The sequence below is a fragment of the Xenopus tropicalis genome, chromosome 9 (assembly GCF_000004195.4).
Source record: "Xenopus tropicalis strain Nigerian chromosome 9, UCB_Xtro_10.0, whole genome shotgun sequence".
Taxonomy (NCBI): Eukaryota; Metazoa; Chordata; class Amphibia; order Anura; family Pipidae; genus Xenopus; species Xenopus tropicalis.
This window is the reverse complement of record NC_030685.2, coordinates 54,807,470-54,827,231: the sequence shown is the minus strand read 5'-3', so window position 1 is coordinate 54,827,231 and position 19,762 is coordinate 54,807,470. Positions and strand designations below refer to the sequence as shown.

Sequence of the window (19,762 nt, the reverse complement as noted above, 5' to 3'; positions counted from 1 at the left end):
GCAGACTTGCATTCCTTACCTTTAAGAAAGTTGGGGTCATAACAGGGATTCCCATGAAGAAGTCATATTAGTTAATTTATGTATGTAAATAGTGTGATTTAAAAATGTCAGGGCTAGAACTAAGGCTAGGCAAGAGGCACTGGGGGGGGGGGTGGCGGCGCTAGGCACATACTTATGTCTGTTTACCTCTAATTTGGGCATTGGTTGACCAGAAGAACCAGTAAAAGACAGGCAAAGCAAGAAGTGGCTATTTTGTATAGGGGCCCAGCACAGTTAAGGATGTTGAATTAGCCAATAAAAGGTGTCCCGTTATCACAGAAATCCTTTATTTATTTATTTTAGAACTATAGCTAAAGCAACAACCCTCTGCTTTATTCATTTTTTGCTCATTTATTCCTTCTACAATCAGGTTCTCCTTGAACTTCTTCATGCTGGAGGAGTTGTGCAATTTGAAGAGAACAGACTGATCCAGCTAGCAGAAAGAGCACAATTGTAAAGTTACTTACTATTTCCAGACCTCTTTTTAGTCTATTCAAGGGATTTTCAGTTCAGTTTAAAATACTGTTAATAATGTTGTTTATTTTTAATCATAAGAGCTCTACCTCCTGTCACACAAGATCCTGAGAGCTTTACTATAGACTATGCACGATAGTAGATGTTTTTTTTTTAAAAACACAATTTTTTCATATTTATTTTTGAAATTTGACATGGGGCTAGCCATATTCTTTATTTCCCAGGGTGCCACAGCCATGTGACCTGTACTCTGATAAAGTTTAGTAGCACTTTACTGATAAGCTACAAATTGGAGTGATATCACCCCCCTCCCAGCAGCCGATCAGCATAACAATGGGAAGGTAGCAAGATAGCAGCTCCCAGTAGATATCAGAATAGCACTCAATAGTAAGAAATCCAAGTCTGGCTTGGGACTCCTCCAGTTACACGGGAGTAGGAGAAACAATAGGTTACCTGAAAGCAGATCTAATGTGTAGCTCTTCTGAAAGTTCAGAATCAGGCACAATGCACTGAGATGGTGCCTACACACCAATATTACAACAACAAAATTATGTTTGTTGGTTCAAGATAACATTTTAAATGGTAGAGTGAATTATTTGCTGTGTAAACAGTGCAATTTTGAAATAAAAAGTACACCATAAAAATCATGACAGAATCCCTTTAAGCAGTTAATTAACAGTTAATTAACATGAACTATATACATTACTGTATATCTAAACATGACTGTACATTTAAGAGTGTAGGAAAACTGTAGGGGTTTTTGTTTTATAGAAAGCAAACTGTAATTCTTAGAAAGAATATGTATTAATAAGACATTATCAATTGTACAAAAGTTATTTGTAAGTGTATTTAAAATCAATATGTCTAATGCTGTTGCTTCTGCTCCCGAGTACATGTATTAACTAGAGGCATTTTCTTTCAGTTACATTTACAAATAAATTTAAAATCAAAAGTGAATTAACATTTGGAGCAATTAGACAGAAGTTATTGAGGTATAAATGACCTACTGTATAATAATACTGAGACCTCACTATGATTTAATTATTTTACTTTTCCCACTTTCAACAGCTATCAGATCTGTGAGTTTATGTATGAGCGGAAACACCAGTATGATAAAATCATAGACTGCTACATGCAAGACCCCATACGGAAGGTGTGTATACGCTACAATTTGCACTGAAGCTTCTGCTGCAGCACAACATAAGGCAGATTATGAATAAACTCGGTCATTAAGTTCATTTACTAAACCTTGGCAAAGTTGCCCCAGGACAGTAAGGATAATGTCCCACAAGGAGATTTAGTCGCTGTAAATTTTTAAAAAGTGGGTTCCAGCAACAAGTCGCTTGTTTTGTCTCTACATAGAGAAGAATATAAATCGCCAGTACTTAAACCGATGATACTACGTCAAACATCTTATCGCTGCGAATCGCTATGAGACTCATTTTAAAGCGATTTTACAAAGAAAACATTGTCATTCAAAACCGCTGAAAGTAAAACCCACTGAGTGGGAAGTCCCTGCGATTTCCCTATTGAACTGAATGTAATTTCTAATTGTGGGCGGGGAATATGACACCTTGATTTGTGGGAAATAGAATCGCTCCGTTGTTGAAATCTCTAGTAATCGCTTGTCAGGAAAAGTTGAGAGACTTGTCGCTGGAACTCGCTTTTTAAAAATCGCAGCAACTAAATCTCCCCGTGGGGGAGACATTAGCCTAACCCATACTGACCAACCCTAAATCTGCTTACATTATTTTACCAATTTTAGCGGTGACCATAGCTAATTCCTCTGTAGGTTTTTCCACCAGAGGACAGTGTTAGTTAATGACTTCCCACTGTTTCCTCACCAAACTTCCCGCGTTAACTGCTTATGTTCAAAGTTGCATACAATGTTGAATTGTAATTTTCAGGCTTGGGCAAGCCATTGATTTTTTTTTTAGATAATAAACTATATTATACTGGGAAGTCACAGTCAGATCTTTAGTGTCATACAGCTGCTGTACTGGAAGACTCATACAACAGTCCTGTGATACAGCATCATCTCCTGCTTGAGAGATTTGGGGCAAACTGTGTGTATTTGTCACACAGGAAAATTCATACTCTGGTTTCTTTCATTCCTTATTGCAGAGATGTTTTATTTCTGAGGCACAGCATAACTGCTTAATTGCATGTTTTCCCTTGGGGCTGAGAGTATAAACCAATAAAAAGCCCAGATTAACAGTGCAAGAGCACAGCATTTACCATCATATAGCTAAAACTAACCAGCCTAAGGGCTGAACTCCACAGGAGATTTTGATGCAGCATGCAGCACCACAAGTTCTATAATATTTTAACCCATGCAACTACATCCTTTTAGGGTTTTTTTCTCTTACGTCCTGGGGACACAGGTACCATGGGTTTAAATCCCCTCCCATCAGTAGACAGGACACAAGAAGAACTGAAGTTCTCCCCTCATGGGACCCTCACCAGGGTTAACTGCATTTGATCCTCAGTCCAGTCACTATGACAGCGGACCACCTGGTGTGGTCATTTACCGCTAATTTAAAATGGAGTCGGGCAGGTCTGACATACAGGCAATGGAACCGGGGGAGTTCCTGGCTTTTCTGGACACGAAGAACACCTATCTTCATGTGCTAGTCTTTCCACATGACCTACATTTCCAGTTTGTGGCACTGCCATTCGGTCTGTCTTTGGCCCCGAAGATTTTTACCAAACTAATGGGAGCTATGGCTGCCAACCTCAGATTCCAAGGAGTATCTTTTACGCGTTCAAGGCCCCCTCAAAACATCTAGCAGAAACGTCTTTGGAACTATCAGTGAAGATGCTGGAATGATTTGGTTGGTTGATCAACAGAACAAAGTAATTTCTTTTACCGTCTCAACATATGCATTTCCTGGGTCTTATTTTTGATACAGCCCTGGGAAGAATATTTCTTTCGGAGGAAAAAGTTTAAAAACTAGTGTCCCTGGCACATCAACTACAATCAGCACCCAGTCCCTCAATCCACTTCTGCATGAAGGTTCTGGAAGTGATGGTGTCCTCAACTGAAGCGGTTCCATTTGTTCAATTTCAGTTTCATCACTGCAGAAGTGCATCAGAGTGCTGGCTGCAACTCCCTCACATTGTGGATGGATCAGAGACATGGATCTTTTGTGGAACCAGTTTAGCAAGTAATCACCACAGACACCAGTCTGTTGGACTGGGGCAACCTTCAGGAACCAAACTGCTCAAGGCATCTGGTCAACAGCAGAGGCGAGACTCCTAATCAATATTTTGGAAAGTCCCATTTGGAAGGCCTGGACCTTCGAAACATCACCACTGTGGCATACCTCAATCGCCAAGGGGGTAGCTGTAGTGTGTCAGCACCAAACAATGTGAGCAGGATATTTAACTGTGCAAAAGCCAGGTTTGGCTTGATCTGATGGCATTCCATCACAATCGCAAAGTCAACAGGATCATTGCAAAGTCAAAAGACCCACTAGCGGTATGAATAGATGCTCTGAGGGCAACGTGGGAGTGTTCTCTGGCTTATGTGTTTCCGCCGCTTGGCAAGTTTCCTCGGATTCCAAAAAGCATGAAGAGAGAGAAGGGCACCTTTCATTGTAGTCGCACCACACTGGCCATGGCACTCGTGATTCACAGATCTGATGGAAGACTTAGTCAAACCACCAATGAGACTGCCAACACAGGCAGACACACTAGATCAGTGACCCATTCTACACCCCAATCCAGGGATATTCCACTTAGACCTTCGATTCTGATTCAGAAGGGCTTCTCCAAGGAAGTGGCACAGACCATGATTAAGGCCAGAAAAGTGGCATCTTTAAAGGCTTACCACAGAATTTGGAAAATCTTTCATGTGTTCAGATCATGAAGCACAATATGAAGATACTGATGTTCCGCTTCTCAAGAGGGCTTGAGTAAGGGATTGAGTTTAGGATCCCTGAAAGTTCAGGTTTCAGCTCTGTCGGTTTTACTACAGAAAAAATATGAACTACAGGAGAATGTTCGTGATGGCAGGCATCACCTCCCCCCCCCCCCCCAAATCAGGTCTCCAGGGCCTCCCTGGGACCTATATGTTGTATTGCCTATTGTTGTACTGTTTATTCCCGCCCGGCTAGGGAACTGCTTTGGTAGATCCCCATGGTTCCTGTGTCCCCAGGCACAAAAAAGGAATTTCTCAACATTTCTCTCTAGTCCTATGTGTCCTGCCTCCTGATGGGAGGGGATTTAAACTCATGGTACCTGTGTCCCCCATAGGAATAGAGATAAACGGATTTAACTGTGAGTAATAAATCCCTTTTCTTATTTGATTTGGTTTACATGCTTTCTCATCCTACTCATGGGACCACTTATCACAGCAGACAGGTAACAGAGTTAAGTAAAGATTCAACATGGAGATGCAGTTACTGCACCTTATTACCCTACATTAATACACGTCTATGTGTCAGAACCAAGTGCTAATACACTGCGCTACTAAACAAATTGACGTTTCTTAGGTATTGAGACCTACAAAACACGTATCTGTGTCCTTGTTCCATGACTGTGAAATGTCCTTGAGAGGAAGGTTTATGAGTCATTTAAGAAGAAGAATGTTAAAAAAAAAAAAAAAAAAAAAAAAAGAAGAATGTTTGGTTGTGGTTTCCTTGTATTGTTTTGGAAATCAGATATTTTTTCATTTTCATGTGTGATTTTTCTTGTGTTCTGCAGCAAGATGTATTCAACTACATTCATAACATCTTATCAATCCCTGGTTATAGTGCTGAGGAGAAGGAAGCCACATGGGACAAAACCATGCAGCACATGGAGGTATCTTTCTTTCAGAACACACTTGTAGCTGTGTTGTAGCTTGTGTTTCTTTTTTCATATGGATAATATAATCATTTATTTGAATAGCTTATTAGTCCCCACCTCTAGTCCTAAAGACCCTGCTGGTTTGGGCTCAGAGTCTGAGGATAATAAATTGTGATGTTATATGTAATAAAAATATTCTTATGTCTAAGAGCTGGCTTTAGCAGAATTGGATTTGTTTGTCATTAATGTCTTCTTCTCCCCACCAGGAACTAATATTGTTATGCCCTAGTAAAGCAGCTGACCTTGTATGTACACACTTTAGCAGCCATTTGGAAGATGTCATTGGAAAGCTCAAGGTAATTCTGCATTTTGTGATATTATGGATACAAAAAGGTTTTTGTTTTCTGTAGTAAATGTCACATGAAGAGGTAATTAGACACCAGGATATCTAGAGTATGGATAGTACATTATGGAGTCCTAGAATATACTTTCTGTAAATATATTTTACAGAGTATTTTTGTCCATGAATAGATTGGTTAGAGCAGCACCTGGCTTGTATACAAGCATAATATAAATGTTCGTTTTATCGATCTATATTTTATGTACTATACAGAAATGACATTTCTGACAATTCCATGCTTCCTACTTTTTGGCTACAGTTTGAGGCTCTTTCCTGTTTCAGCGCAATAATGACCCTATGCACTAAGCCTGTGGGAGAACTTGATAGTCTTCACAGAGCTCTCACCTTAAACCAGCTGACCTCAAACCAACATGGAGCCGGCCACTGCTCCTGTATAAACTTTATCTGCATTTTGTAGCTCCCATCATTCCCCAACTACAGGCAGGAGTCATTTAGTATCTCTGCTAACTGCATGTTGCAGGGCTGTACTGACACCATGCAAATAAAATTGCAATCAGGGCAGCATTTTCTTAGCTCAGCTAAAGTCATGGCTAGGGGATGTCTTGCTGTTTGTGGTTTGTCCCAATCTGCTGCTTCATAATCAAATAGGGCACAGTTAGGAGCCCGTCTGAGACAGCTGTCTGGCGATCCCTTCGATAGCTTAGTGATAGAATGGGGACTTTAAATCCTGACACATAACGCACACCTAGGGGCTGATTTACTAACCCACGAATCCGAATCCGAATTGGAAAAATTCCGATTGGAAAATGAACATTTTTCGTAACCATTACGACTTGCGTGAAAAGCTCGTACATTGTCGCGACTTTTTCGTATTGAGTGCTCGTAACTGGCGAGCAAAACTTTCAGACTTTGCATGATTTTGGAAGCCTCCCATAGGACTCAATGGCACTCTGCAGCTCCAACCTGGCCCAAGGAAAGTCTCCCATAGGGCTCAATGGCACTCTGCAGCTCCAACCTGGCCCAAGGAAAGTCTCCCATAGGGCTCAATGGCACTCTGCAGCTCCAACCTGGCCCAAGGAAAGTCTCCCATAGGACTCAATGGCAATCTGCAGCTCCAACCTGGCTCAAGGAAAGTCTCCCATAGGGCTCAATGGCACTCTGCAGCTCCAACCCGGCCCAAGGAAAGTCTCCCATAGGGCTCAATGGCACTCTGCAGCTCCAACCCGGCCCAAGGAAAGTCTCCCATAGGGCTCAATGGCACTCTGCAGCTCCAACCCGGCCCAAGGAAAGTCTCCCATAGGGCTCAATGGCACTCTGCAGCTCCAACCCGGCCCAAGGAAAGTCTCCCATAGGGCTCAATGGCACTCTGCAGCTCCAACCCGGCCCAAGGAAAGTCTCCCATAGGACTCAATGGCACTCTGCAGCTCCAACCTGGCCCAAGAAAAGTCACGATACTGAAGCTTGAATGAATCCGAAACTTTCGTACAATTCGCGCAAGTCGTAACGCTATGAAAAAGTTGCGGCATTTTGCGAAACAGTCGTAATGGCTGCGAAAAAGTCGCGACAATTTACGGAAAAATCACAAAATACCGATCATTACGAATAAAACGCATTCGGATGCCTTTGGACCGTGGATTAGTAAATCAGCCCCATAGTGTATATATATGAACCCCCTTAATTTTACCTGAAATATAGGAATGGTCAGTTTGTACTTTACTCTTGGGTTTAATTTGCAACTTGCTACGGCCATACCAGGCTAATTCTCAGCCTGTGGATAAACGCTCCAATCAGCCTGTTGTACATTTTAAAGGAGACAAATTCTATAAAAATTAAGAATGTAACAGTGAATTATACTCCTCTAGATATAGAAGGATTGTGCTTAAAAAGTTGTGTTTGACAGGCTGACCTGAAGCCTGTCTTTGCTTGTGTGACTGCAGGGCTGTGATTGGCTATCCCCCTCCTACTGTGGACCGTTAGGACACGCCCACCCTTCATTTCAAACATGGTCAGAGAAGAGATAGGATCTATAGGGAGCTCCAACAAAGGGGCCATTTTTACAAATAGGATTAATTTTAAGCACAAAGGGAAACCAGCACCATATATTATTCATAATTGCCTACAGAGTTAGGGTTTTTCCCATTTATCCAATAATTCTCCTTTAAACCTGTCTGTGCATTTTTTAAAAACAGTATACTCTGGTCAGAATAATTACAAAATGTGGTGTTTGCACACAAAATTATTTGTGCATGCTGCAATTTGTTTTGTGTGTGTGCAAAAACACTCAGATTAGAGGAAACATTGGGAGGCAGCATATTTTATAATATGATGGGTAAATACTAGTTTATGTAATGAAAAGTGCTTTGTTGTCCTATTTTCAGTACCAGAACTAATTTTGTGATTTAAATGTATATTTACATGTAGCTCAGCACTGTAGAATTGCAGAGATTGTCCATTGTTGCAGATAAAAAAAAATAAAGCATATTGCTTCTCCCATTATCTGTATTGCTTAAAATCATTGATAAACAATTTTAATTCTATTCCAAAGCAGGGATGTAATAATAAAACAGTATGGCCAGTAGCAGCTGGGGCCCTTGCCTAGCTACAGCTACATCCTTAATATTGCAACATGTACACATAATGCAAGGCACCTATACAATAACTGTGTCCATGAAGTAGACATGCATGCACTTATGCAGATGTATATCTACCACCTGCTGCCACTGAGGAAGTTGAAAACATAAAGATTTATTTACGAGACAGTTACTTTTTGTGTGTATGTTTTCACCTCTAACTGTTTCAGTTGGATCATTTGTGCCAGCAGACACTTAATGAGTTCATTAGCACATCTTTAACAAAGCAGGGATTCCATCTGCCTGACCTTCACCACAGAATTCTTTTTATGATGTTGGTCTGTGTAAATTTCACAGTCGTCTCTTATGTACCAGCCTGAAGCAAAGTTTTTTAAGTAGCTTTAAAAATTCCTTTGAGGAAGAACAAAAGTTTTAGTTCCATATTGACTTTTTTTTTTTAAATATCATATATTACAAAAATCCCTATGGGACATGTACAGGGAAATTGTGGAAATCAAAAATAACCTGATCTTCTAGGGCAATCAGAATCATTGGTGTAAAGACAGTGGAAAGTTCCTGTTGTAGCGTTCACATGTAGTTACGTGTTCTCCAAATTAACTTACCTTACCCCAGCCCATGGGCATTTGATGTAACAATAGTTTGTGGGTGCCTTTGGTGCTACAGGGAGCCTTTTTCTTCAACTGGCAGAAAATGATGGTTCACTTTAAGCTAAACTTTTAGTTATAGAATGGCCTATTCTTAGCAAGTTTTCAGTTGGTCAGTTTTTGAATTATTTGCTGCCTTCTGCCTTCTCTGCTTTTCTGCCTTCTGCAGCCTAAACTGTGGCTCTGTGAGGCTACAGTTTTATTGTTATTGTTACATTTTATTACTTATATTTCTATTTAGGCCCTCCTCTATTCATATTTCTGTGTCTCTTTCAAACCACTGTCTGGTTTCTAGGTTAAATTTGACCCTAGCAACCAGGTAGCTGCTGGAATTCCAAATTAGAGAACTGCTAAACAAAAATAATTAAAAATATGTGAATTATAAACAATAAAGACCAATTGCAAATTGTCTCATAATAGCACTCTCTACAATAAACTAAAAGTTAATATAAAGGTAAACAGCCCCTTTAAAGAGTCTAAAAGTGGCCATAAACCTAAAGGTCTTAGGCCAGGGGTGGCCAAATCGTTGATCGCCGTCCACCAGTCGATCCCCCATGGACTTCTGGTGGACCCCGTCTGAGCCTGCAAATGCGGAAGTGCAGTGCACATAGGGCATGTGTACGTATGCTGGGAGGAGCCAAAGTCAATCGCTGCGCAAAGAGGTCGCCGCGCGAAAAGGTCTGGACACCCCTGTCTTAGGCCAATGTGGCCACCTGAGCCATACTGGGCTGATTGTTCAGATAATAATAGGTGCCAATGCAGACTTGGTCTGAAGGGGAAGAATTAGTAGTTTAAATCTGTATGGCCAGTTTTAGACTTGAGTCCTTGACTTTTGAACACCATGGGAGGAGTTTATAAACACAGCAAATTTACTCCTGGGCAGAAACCTGTGGCAACTAATGAGATTTTTGCTTCCAATGTTCTACCTGTGGCTTACCGAAAAAATCTTGTTGTGATAGCAGTCATTCGTTTATAAAGAGCTACACATGCATTGAGATTAAAAGCTTCCATTATTAGGCAGTTTAAAATAGTTTAAACATCTTCACTTCTTGGCAGGAAAGTACATCCTAATTTAGCTTTTCAGTAATGTTTATTTATTGTTAAAAGGAACTATCACAAAAATGTAATAGCTTCATCTCTTGGAAGAAGATAAAGGTGGTTTGATTAAAAAGGCTCTTTATAAAGGCTTATGCTTTTTGCCTTGGCTTTTTAAATAAATATAAGTGATATAAAATTCTGTACCATCTGAATCATCAAGTTGCTCTTCAATACTCCCTTCTGCAACCTGTCTCTCTTGATACAGCAGTTTAAGTCAGATCTTTATTAGGCTTATTATAGGTCAAATACATCGGTGTGTGTTTTCTTTGCCTAGACAATGTGTTAGCACTGTCTTAATTAATTATATAAGGTGGCTTCAATAGTGAAAAAATAAAAATAAATATTTAAACCTCGCATTAACAATACTTAATTTTATTACAGGATCCGTTATTGGTTTTACAGTTCCTTAGAAGTCTCCTTGATCCAAGGTAGTCTTATAATAAAAAAATATATATTTCTTGTATGTACATTCTTCTGTTGCACTTCATCTCTTCTCGGACCACTTCATGACATTCAAAACAACAAAAGCCAAACTGTCCATGAACTTATGTACTGCTTTTAGATATTAACTGATGAAGCTGCCAAATTGCCTCTTGCGTTGAGTTAAAATATTATATTTATTAAGTTATTAAAGTGGTACAGTACTATAATAAGTGAAATATTTGTCCTGCAATATATAATTTTTTTATTACAGAAATGGTAAGTGGCAGCTGTTGTAGAGTAACTTCATGAACATGACCTGTCGTCTTCCACCCACTCGCATATAAATCCCTACTTTCTATTCGCTCGGTTTGCAAACTGGTGTGGAGATTTATATGCAGCAAAGGACAAAGTAGACCATGAGTCTGCTTCCTCTATTGTTAAGCCACTGTTTATAAACTTTGCTAAAACTTTTGTATAAAATGAAAGTAAAGGCCCTGCCGATGCAAACACATTGGGTACCTTGCACTCTGGGCAACAAAAAATAAAAGTTAAAGACATATCTTGGACATGTATGTGTATGTTTATTAACTCTCCCCCCAAAAAATATGGTGGTAACTGAAACCTTTGTACTTTTTATAGACATTTACATTTAGCATAGGGCGCCCTCACTCCCTATTGCACCTCACAGTTGCTGTGCGGCTTCATCTCTTGGTAGTTACTGCACTTCATCCTTCTTTTGTGGTGAAGGGAGTCTAAACTAGTGAGCAGCACATGAGTCCTCGGGTGTTTAGGGAATTATGACATCAGAAGGATCTGCTTATTTCTTCTGCCTGTCTCCATCTTTATCTCCAGTCTACCAGACATATGCAGCAATACAATGGGCACTTCCCTAGGGTCTCAGCAGGCTCAGTATCTGTGTCTGACAACATAACTGGAGGCAAACTGAAGTAACCAGCGTGTCTCGTAAAGTGGCATATTCTGCTACCCTCTTTCTCTTCCTGCTGTCACATTTTGTTTTTTTGTTTTTTTAAAAAAGACCATGGGTGATTTTTCCTTTCCAGTGCAAAATTGTGATAAGAGGCAATTAACCCTATTTGGCTAGAGAAATTGAACCCTTATTATTATTTATATAGCATTTAGATTATATATTGCAGCACTGTGCTGACCCACATATGTGCAAATACATTTTACATATGGAACAATATTAAATTGCAAGCAGTTTGCCTTAATTTTTTGCACTTTCCTAGTGCCTTATTACTCTGTTTTTCAGTTTCATCATCTGTGCCCCCCCACCAATCCTTTCTACTTGCAGGCCTCTGCTGACAGTGTTATAATGAATCTGCTTCCCACAACTTCCCTTTGACCTTAATCCTATGGCTCCTTCTCCTATTCATCTTTAGTATTTATTCCTTTCCATAGGGATGGAGCCCATGTGACTCCTGAAGTATTACAAACTCTTCCACACATCACAGAGCTTTTCATAGATTTGATGTATCAAAATGATCCAGAACAGGTGGCTCCACTGCTGCAGATCCTGGAACACTATAGACTTGAGGAGACGATACAGGTGAGCCTGTTAATTACTTGTACTTATGATCCAGCCCAAAACTTGGCTGTTTACTGACTGAAGTGTGCCGTAAAATTAAGAGCTAAGGCCCCTACCTTTCCAAAAACCTAAATCTGAGCTACAAAACAATAATATGTAAATCATTAACAATTTTAGATATTATTTAAAAAGCCGCTATCCCCAGTACTATAGAGAGAATTCCCTTATATAGCAAATTATAAAGTACACCACCCTTGCTTAAAGCTTATTTACACCCAAAATGCTACAAATTACTATTAAAATCACCTCTCAGTTTTTATTTATATATTTAAAATTTCCATGGGATTTAAAGGAGAAGGAAAGGCTAATAAAGAGTTAATGTCAAGCTGCAGGCATACCTTCAGTTGTGTCAATAGTGTCCTTAAGTCTCCCCATATTTCTCCTGTTCAAATGATCAGAAGCCAAACAGGAAGAAAAAATGCTGAGCTGTGTAAAGTGTGTGTAAGTTCCCATAATTCCTCACTCCTGCACTTAGACCGAGACCAAGTGTACATGCTCAGTTTGAAAGACTATGAGTCAGCTTCCTGCTGATTGGTTTAGATCCACATTCCTAAGGTGGGGAGAGTAGGAGAGGGGAGAGAGCAGAGAGCTGCGTGTCTCTGGCACAGAAATTACAGACACAACAAATCTTTTGACAGAGAAGTTAGTGCAGCATTTCTGTGAGTGCTTATGGCTGTATTTACATAGACCTTTCTGATAAAGCTTACTTAGTTTTTATCTTTCTTTCTCCTTTAAAGGTAGAAAGAGTTAATATAATACACAGATACAGTATTCCATATATCATATACAACAGATCACTTTAGATCACACAATAAGGTTTTACAGCAACAATTTGCCCCTTAATACACAAGGTTTTCTAGAACATAGGATTCAGGTATCGACTGTATTTTGTTCTCCTGCACAAATAATAACTGACATAAAAGCCCCTGCTTTTTACTGCAAGCAAATCAAATTCTCAATTCCTTCTATATAGTACTAATAAACCCCCACTGCACTGGCATCCTGAGCCTCAATAATATTTGCTTCATCCTAAACTTTCTACTGAGGGTGAGGATATTTGTAAGAGGCTCTTAGTTTTAGTAAGAAGATGGTTATATTGCAACTTAATATATTACTGGTTGAGTTTTGGAGGCCAGTCTCCAGAAAGGTGTAGAACTAAGGACAATGAAGATCATTAGTCTAAATATCTCTTACAGAGCGGTTGTTTTATCTTACTATATATAGATTATATTATATCTTACTATATATAGATAACTATTGCACAGTCCAAAAATGCCATTTTGCTGTGTTTCACATCTTCCTATGTGAACTTGATGTTTTTGTTCACCATGTTCTGTTCAGTAAGGGCTGGAACTTCATGTGCTTTAATTTTGACCTAGGTGTCATCCACATATTTAAACCAATGAATTTTTTGCTGTTCCCTTGAAGGTGTTCAGGGTTCAGGTGAACTCATAGCACAACCATGTTATTGTCTGTAAAAACCTTGTACTTAAAATAAGCAGTATTAAGACATAGGTCTAGTAAGGAACACACTTGTTCTGGGTCCAGCTTTGTTCTGCTGCAGACACAGGCACCATTGTCTCATCGGTCTAAAGTTTTACCTCAAAGAACCCTTATCCAGAAAGACCCTAGGTTGCATTCTGGATAACAGGTACCATAAGTTGTCTATGATATACTTCGTCTACATATTTTTAAAAACTGTGTTGCCTGCTTTCATGGAAATAATACCTAAAATAAACAATGTCCCCTTACTCTGTAGATTGCACAAAGACACAATCATCATGAAACCTTGGCATATCTCCTGGAGAAGAAAGGGGATGTTGAAGCTGCTTTCCGAGTCATGCTTATGGTAATGTTCCGGTAGAAAAGTTGCAATATATATATATATATATATATATATATAATATTAAACAATATTTTAAGCATCTCCTTTGTTGTAGTATTTGTATTCTATTTAGTTCCTTGTCTTTCAGTGTTTAATATTTCACAGCAATAGGACATTGGACAGAGAGATTCTCTTATGTTACAGTCCTTATATGGTGCTACTTGTATTAGCACCCTTTACATTTCTACAGTAAATCTACAGTACAGATGAGGAACAAACTTATACAGACATCCAGTACTATTTTCAGAGTTGCTGGGGGAGGTGGTCCCTCTAGTTACAGACTTTCTGTGCTTTCTGTGTTTACATCAGCAACTACAAGGTTCTAATATTTTTTTCTCTTGCCCACAGAGACTGCAAGAAAGGCTCTCCAATCTGACCTCAGATTCTGTGGACTCACCAAGTGAGTCTTTGTGTTTGGCTGGTATTTGGAATTGTTACATTCAGGCCCAGATTTGTGGGCAAGCCACAGATGCCCGAGCCGAGGCATCTGGGGGTGGCATGCCACCCGCTGGCCGCAGCTCCACTGGGGACTGAACTAGAGATTTCTAAGAGCTGTTTAAATCTCCTGCTGGTCCAGTCCCCAATGAAGCCAGTCGGTGCAGTAGTAGCATAGGGGATGTACAAGGGGGTAGGGTTGCAAGCAGAGGATGTAACCGGCCTAGGTTACATTACAGTTTGATATCTGATGATAAGTTAGCAATACAGATAAGCAGTTATAAAAAGGTTTAGCCGTAGAGATTCAGCTGTTTCTAAGATAGTTTTAAAGGGGCATTGTACAGTAATATTTTATTGATGAACTAAAATATTTATGTTGGCATAGTTTTATAATACTCTTCTGTGCAGGTTATGTGGAATTATTCCTGCTTTCCTTAAAGGAAAGTAAATCCCCTGCCTGCCAATTTAACTATTCAGACCCCAGTGCTGTCCTCTTTGCCCCCTCCCAAACCATGCCAAAATCAGTCACAGAGTTGCACTGCCATTTTGTTAATGACACTTCCTGGCCTCTCTGGCTGTGATCACTGGCAGCATGCACAGTGGAAACTACATTAAGATTGGCTTCCACTATACATGTTTCTGCTTGGCAGTCAAAGCCAGAACTTCACTGTGTTGCCCTGTCAAGCTGGTGTTGGGCGTCTATGGAAATGGCTATGGTGCAGTCTCGAAGGCAGCAGTGGGAATTGTAGAATGACTTGAATAGTTAATATAGCAGCTGAGAAACATCAGAGATTTTTATAGCAGCAGTGATAAAGGATAGGGTGTTATTAGCCTAATCACTAATAAGAAGAACTGAGCACTGAGGAAGAATCCAAAATGTATTCTTGTGTTTTCTATTAAAAGGCTTCAAAGTAATGCCCAACATGAAAGATTTAGAAGAAACCTTGACAGAGACCATTTTACTGTGTGAAAGAACTTCAGACACCCTAAACCAGCAACAGCGAGAGGTAAAAATATATGAGTGTTCTTCCCGCAGGACACATGCAGGGGATGTAGAGCACAGAATAATTGTTTTGCTCATGGGTTCACTGTAACCACTTTGTGACCATACATTATATATACACATTAGTACATCATTGCAGCCTTCTTGAAAATCCTAATTCCTTATTTAGGATACACTTATTTTGATGTCCCCTCACCATCATGTTTTCCACTTTTTGTGCTCCTACAAGGGCGAAGGACCAAACCATTAGTCAGAAATTTTGCTTTAAAAACAGAATTTTGGCTATAAAATTTACCAAAAGCAGCTTTTTGCCGCTTTGGGTAACCTGCAGGGCACTGCTGCCTGGAGCAAGTTTCTCTACTTGCCTCATGGCACGAGCACCCCTCTCTTTGAACATTGGTCTCACTTGTCCATGAACCTTGCTTTGACTTGCTCATCTGTCTACTATCTGTTACTACACAGGCATTATGGTTTCCTTTGCTAGAAGCAATGATGTCTCCGCAAAAGCACTTCACTTCATCTTCTGCACAAATGTACTCCGAATGTAAGTTGGTTTTCTTACTCCCCACAAGAAGCACATACTGGTTAATTGGTCACTAAAGCACTACTGTACAGCGCTGCGTACATAAGTAGCGCTTTATAAATTAAGTTATACATACATACATACATATGTATGTATGTATGTATACTTTGCCTTATCTCTTCATTACTATTTATTTCCTTAAATAATACTTCTGACTGTTACTCCATTCATACTTCACTGGTTATATTTGTCTCCTTTTCATTTGCAATAGCAAACTCTTTCAATCCTAGATGTACCTTTGTATTCCATTGTAAAGATGGCTGAAATATCCCCTTTGTGATATACCTATACCTAAGATACAATAAACACAAAACATTTTTTTCACAGTACATAGTTACATTGGGTTAAAAAAGACCATCATGTTCAATCTTTAAAGTGAACCCAGTGCACACACACAGACCCACACGGACCTATCTATACACTTACATACATAAACTACATATACCAACATCAATACTGTAGATATTAGTATCACAATAGCCTTGGATACTATGCTTGTTCAGGAAATCATCCAGGCCACTCTTAAAGGCATTAACAGAATCTGCCATCACAACATCACTCAGAAAGGGCATTCCCCAACCTCACTGCCCTCACCTTGAAAAGCCACCTACGCTGTGAAGTCAAGTGAAATTAAATGAAGTACGATAAGCAGTCTCAGTCAATAAGTAGATGTAGAGAAAAAGTGAGCCAAAGTAGATATAATTATTGCTCTCTTTACCTCTTGATCATATTGGGAGCACATAGAGCATAATTGCTATGGGCATTACCATTTTATTCAGAGTAGTAATTTCTTCTTAACATCCTTCACCTTAACTTTTAGTATGTGATAGAATGCCCTATTTCTAGCAACTTTGTAATTGTTTTTTTATCAAAAACTATTGCTCTGTGAGGCTACAATTTTATTATTGTTACTTTTTATTACTTATCTTTTTATGCAGGCCCTCTACTATTCATATTTTTATCTCTTGTTTACACCACTGCCTGGTTGCTAGCATAAATAAGACCCTAGCAACCAGATACCTGCCAAAATACCAAATGAGAAGCTGCTGAACAAAAGGCTAAATAACTGAAAAAAACATAAAAAATTAAGACCAAGTGCAAATTGTCTCGGAATATCAATGTCTACATCATATTAAAAGTTAATGTAAAGGTGAACTACCCCTTTAATGTTGGGCAGTGAGATTTTCATGACTAAAGTTGTAAAGAATTTCAAATGTGTCTCTTATTTGTCCTTGTAGCTTTAAAAACTCTGACTATGCAAGTTCTGAACAGCATGGCCACGTACATCTCTCTTCCGTCAATCCTCCAAAGAATCCTTCAGGTGGGTACATTTCCAACCACAGAAGCTGCTGGGTGCATTGAGGACAGTTATTGCTTTATGAGCCAGATCCCACAGAACATGATGTAGGTCTGTTCAGCAGAGCCACATATAATATATAAGGCCTCATGCAGTTTGGGGTAGCATTTCGGATAACTGCTCCCCCTCATATTTAAAATCATCTATAGGGCTATACATTGCGCAGTAAATAACAGATAACAAATGTGCTCAGACCCAGATTTCCCTCACCTTCATGCTGCAAAAATTTCCATTGTCAGGTACAGGACACTGGGGATTGGTGCACAGGTCTCCTGCACTTCCCCAGTGCTCCGAACCCAATTTAGATGCAGATGGGCAGCATTCTGCCCCTGAAGCACTGCCACCCTATGCCGGGCCTTTGTGGCCTCGCCACGAATAGGGACCTGGATGTTCTCTGTAGAATATTATAGCTTCATTCTTGAGCTAGTCATACACAGGTTGATCTGCTTCTTTGGACCTCGCCTTTCTGGATTTTCAAATCTGCTCTATTGAAAGCCCCCATGCACAGGCCAATAAGCAAAGCCATCAAACAAGCAGATTCGGCCTGTGTGCCGGGCTCAATCAGGCAGAGCCAATCATTTGGCCCATGGGCCATCAATCAGATCATGTGGGAGCCTATAGAGACACATCTTGTCCATGACTTTCTATGAATGAATTTTAAGTCTGTCCTTTGGATATCTGGCTTACCAGCTCAGTCTGTCACGGACAGGTTTCCAGCTTTAATCTGCCAGGGTATGGCCAGGCTTACAAAGAAGGATAGACTTTGTGAAATGCCATTTGCTGCTCTATAGCTGCCACAGATTTTTAGGTGCTAGTTGAACAGATACAAACTTTAAATGTTGAAAAAAAATGCATATTTTTTGGCATCACTGGTCCTTTAAGCTATCAGATTTCTCTTGTGTCTGAATGCTGCCCTTTTAACTGCAGATAGCAGGGTGATTTATGAAGCTGGAATTCTTGTTAGTGTCCATCCATGTGTTATATCTCCCTAGACTTATGCTACAAGGAAATGCACAGAACAAACTAGTCAAGCCAATATTTCTAACAGAACAAAGAGAAATATTAAAATTAGAAGAAAGAGATGGGGGCTAAATATATCCAATGCAGTGAGCAGGCTGCCAACAGGTTATGGTCTGTGAATATAAGAAATTCACATGCCTTTTGATAGTATTTCATTGCATTTCTAAATAAAAGCATATTCTGTATATATCTATATCCATTTGAGAGGTGAAAAAGTTAATGCAAAAAATCCAGAAGCACATCTGTTTCAAAAATGTATTTTATTATTTAGGTTATGTATCAAACCTACTGTGCAAAACTAATGAAAGAGTTAATAAAAAAGAGATTATATTTCTCTTTTTGTATCTAGCTATTAAATGTAGCTAAACCTGATCCTGGGCTTCCTGCTGTAAATGTACCACTGAGCAGGCTGGCCTGTCTCCCCCACCTTTCAACTTTCCAGATTTCCTTTATAATTAATGCACAATCCATCTGCATATCCCAGCTTCTGCTTGATCTAAATTATGTATATCATATTCTGCATAATAGTATAAAAGTGCATGCTGGGGAGGGGGCCAGATGCCTTGTCCTGTCTTCCCTTGCCTACCCACTCTCTTTCTCGCTCATGCTCATTTCTGAATATTGACCTCCCCTAGATATAAACGGTCCATCAAGGGCCAGTGTTTAATGCAGACTGGAAAAGAGCAGTTTAGGCCAAGCAGTCAATTCACATGAGCATACTACATTCTGCATTTCTAAATGCTTAATGCATTCACTGCTTTAGCCTTCTGACAGCAGAACAGTAATTCAATATCTGAAATGGATTTCCATGGTGCTATTTCAACACAGTACCAAGAGACAAAAGTCTGTGCTTGCATATGCTAATTACGATCACGAAGGGTTAAAAGTTGGCGCGTGCGGCAACCCCCCCCCCCCCCCCCAATTTTAACCCTTTCCGGATGCTAATTAGCGTATGCTAATTTATGCTCATTCGGATTTGGTTCGGCCGGGGCCGTGGATTCGTCCGAAACCGAATCCATAAAAAAAAAAGGCTGAATTCGGCCCGAATCCCAAACCGAATCCGGGATTCGGCGCATCCCTAGTTTTGTATGATAATTTGTGTGTATTGAGGAAATGGGATAGGAATTAGCTCTCCATTGATATCAATCATTTCCTTGACTGGACAGGTTAGAAAATGTTGTTCTGTTGTTTGTGCAGCATTATGTGCATCCAGTCTTGCTGTAATAGTTGAACAATATTTCCAAATAACGACCTCTTACCCACAGATCCTACAAACCATCGTGTCTTCAAGAAAGCAGGCTTTATGTTAATGATACTTTTGACTATATGACCAATGATAAGTATTACCAACATTTGTCTTGTATACAACAGCATCTTTACATGACACTATAATGTTTCTGATCAATGTAAAGAAATAAACCAAAAAATCTGTGACACTTAAATCATAATTTG

At 39.6% G+C, this 19,762-nt stretch overlaps 1 protein-coding gene across 3 annotated transcripts in view; it reads left to right on the top strand.

Annotated features, from left to right (window-relative positions):
* The window catches only part of vps8 (VPS8, CORVET complex subunit), a 104,314-nt gene that overhangs the window by 64,897 nt on the left and 19,655 nt on the right, over positions 1-19,762 (top strand). For all 3 annotated transcript variants that reach the window (XM_012970873.2, XM_012970874.3, XM_002936535.4), the window contains 11 exons: positions 410-492; positions 1,582-1,666; positions 5,221-5,319; positions 5,571-5,660; positions 10,380-10,426; positions 11,841-11,988; positions 13,787-13,876; positions 14,261-14,312; positions 15,251-15,354; positions 15,813-15,894; positions 17,172-17,254. In XM_012970873.2, coding sequence (XP_012826327.1) covers positions 410-492; positions 1,582-1,666; positions 5,221-5,319; positions 5,571-5,660; positions 10,380-10,426; positions 11,841-11,988; positions 13,787-13,876; positions 14,261-14,312; positions 15,251-15,354; positions 15,813-15,894; positions 17,172-17,254 — 963 coding nt within the window. The remainder of the gene's footprint in view (positions 1-409; positions 493-1,581; positions 1,667-5,220; positions 5,320-5,570; positions 5,661-10,379; positions 10,427-11,840; positions 11,989-13,786; positions 13,877-14,260; positions 14,313-15,250; positions 15,355-15,812; positions 15,895-17,171; positions 17,255-19,762) is intronic.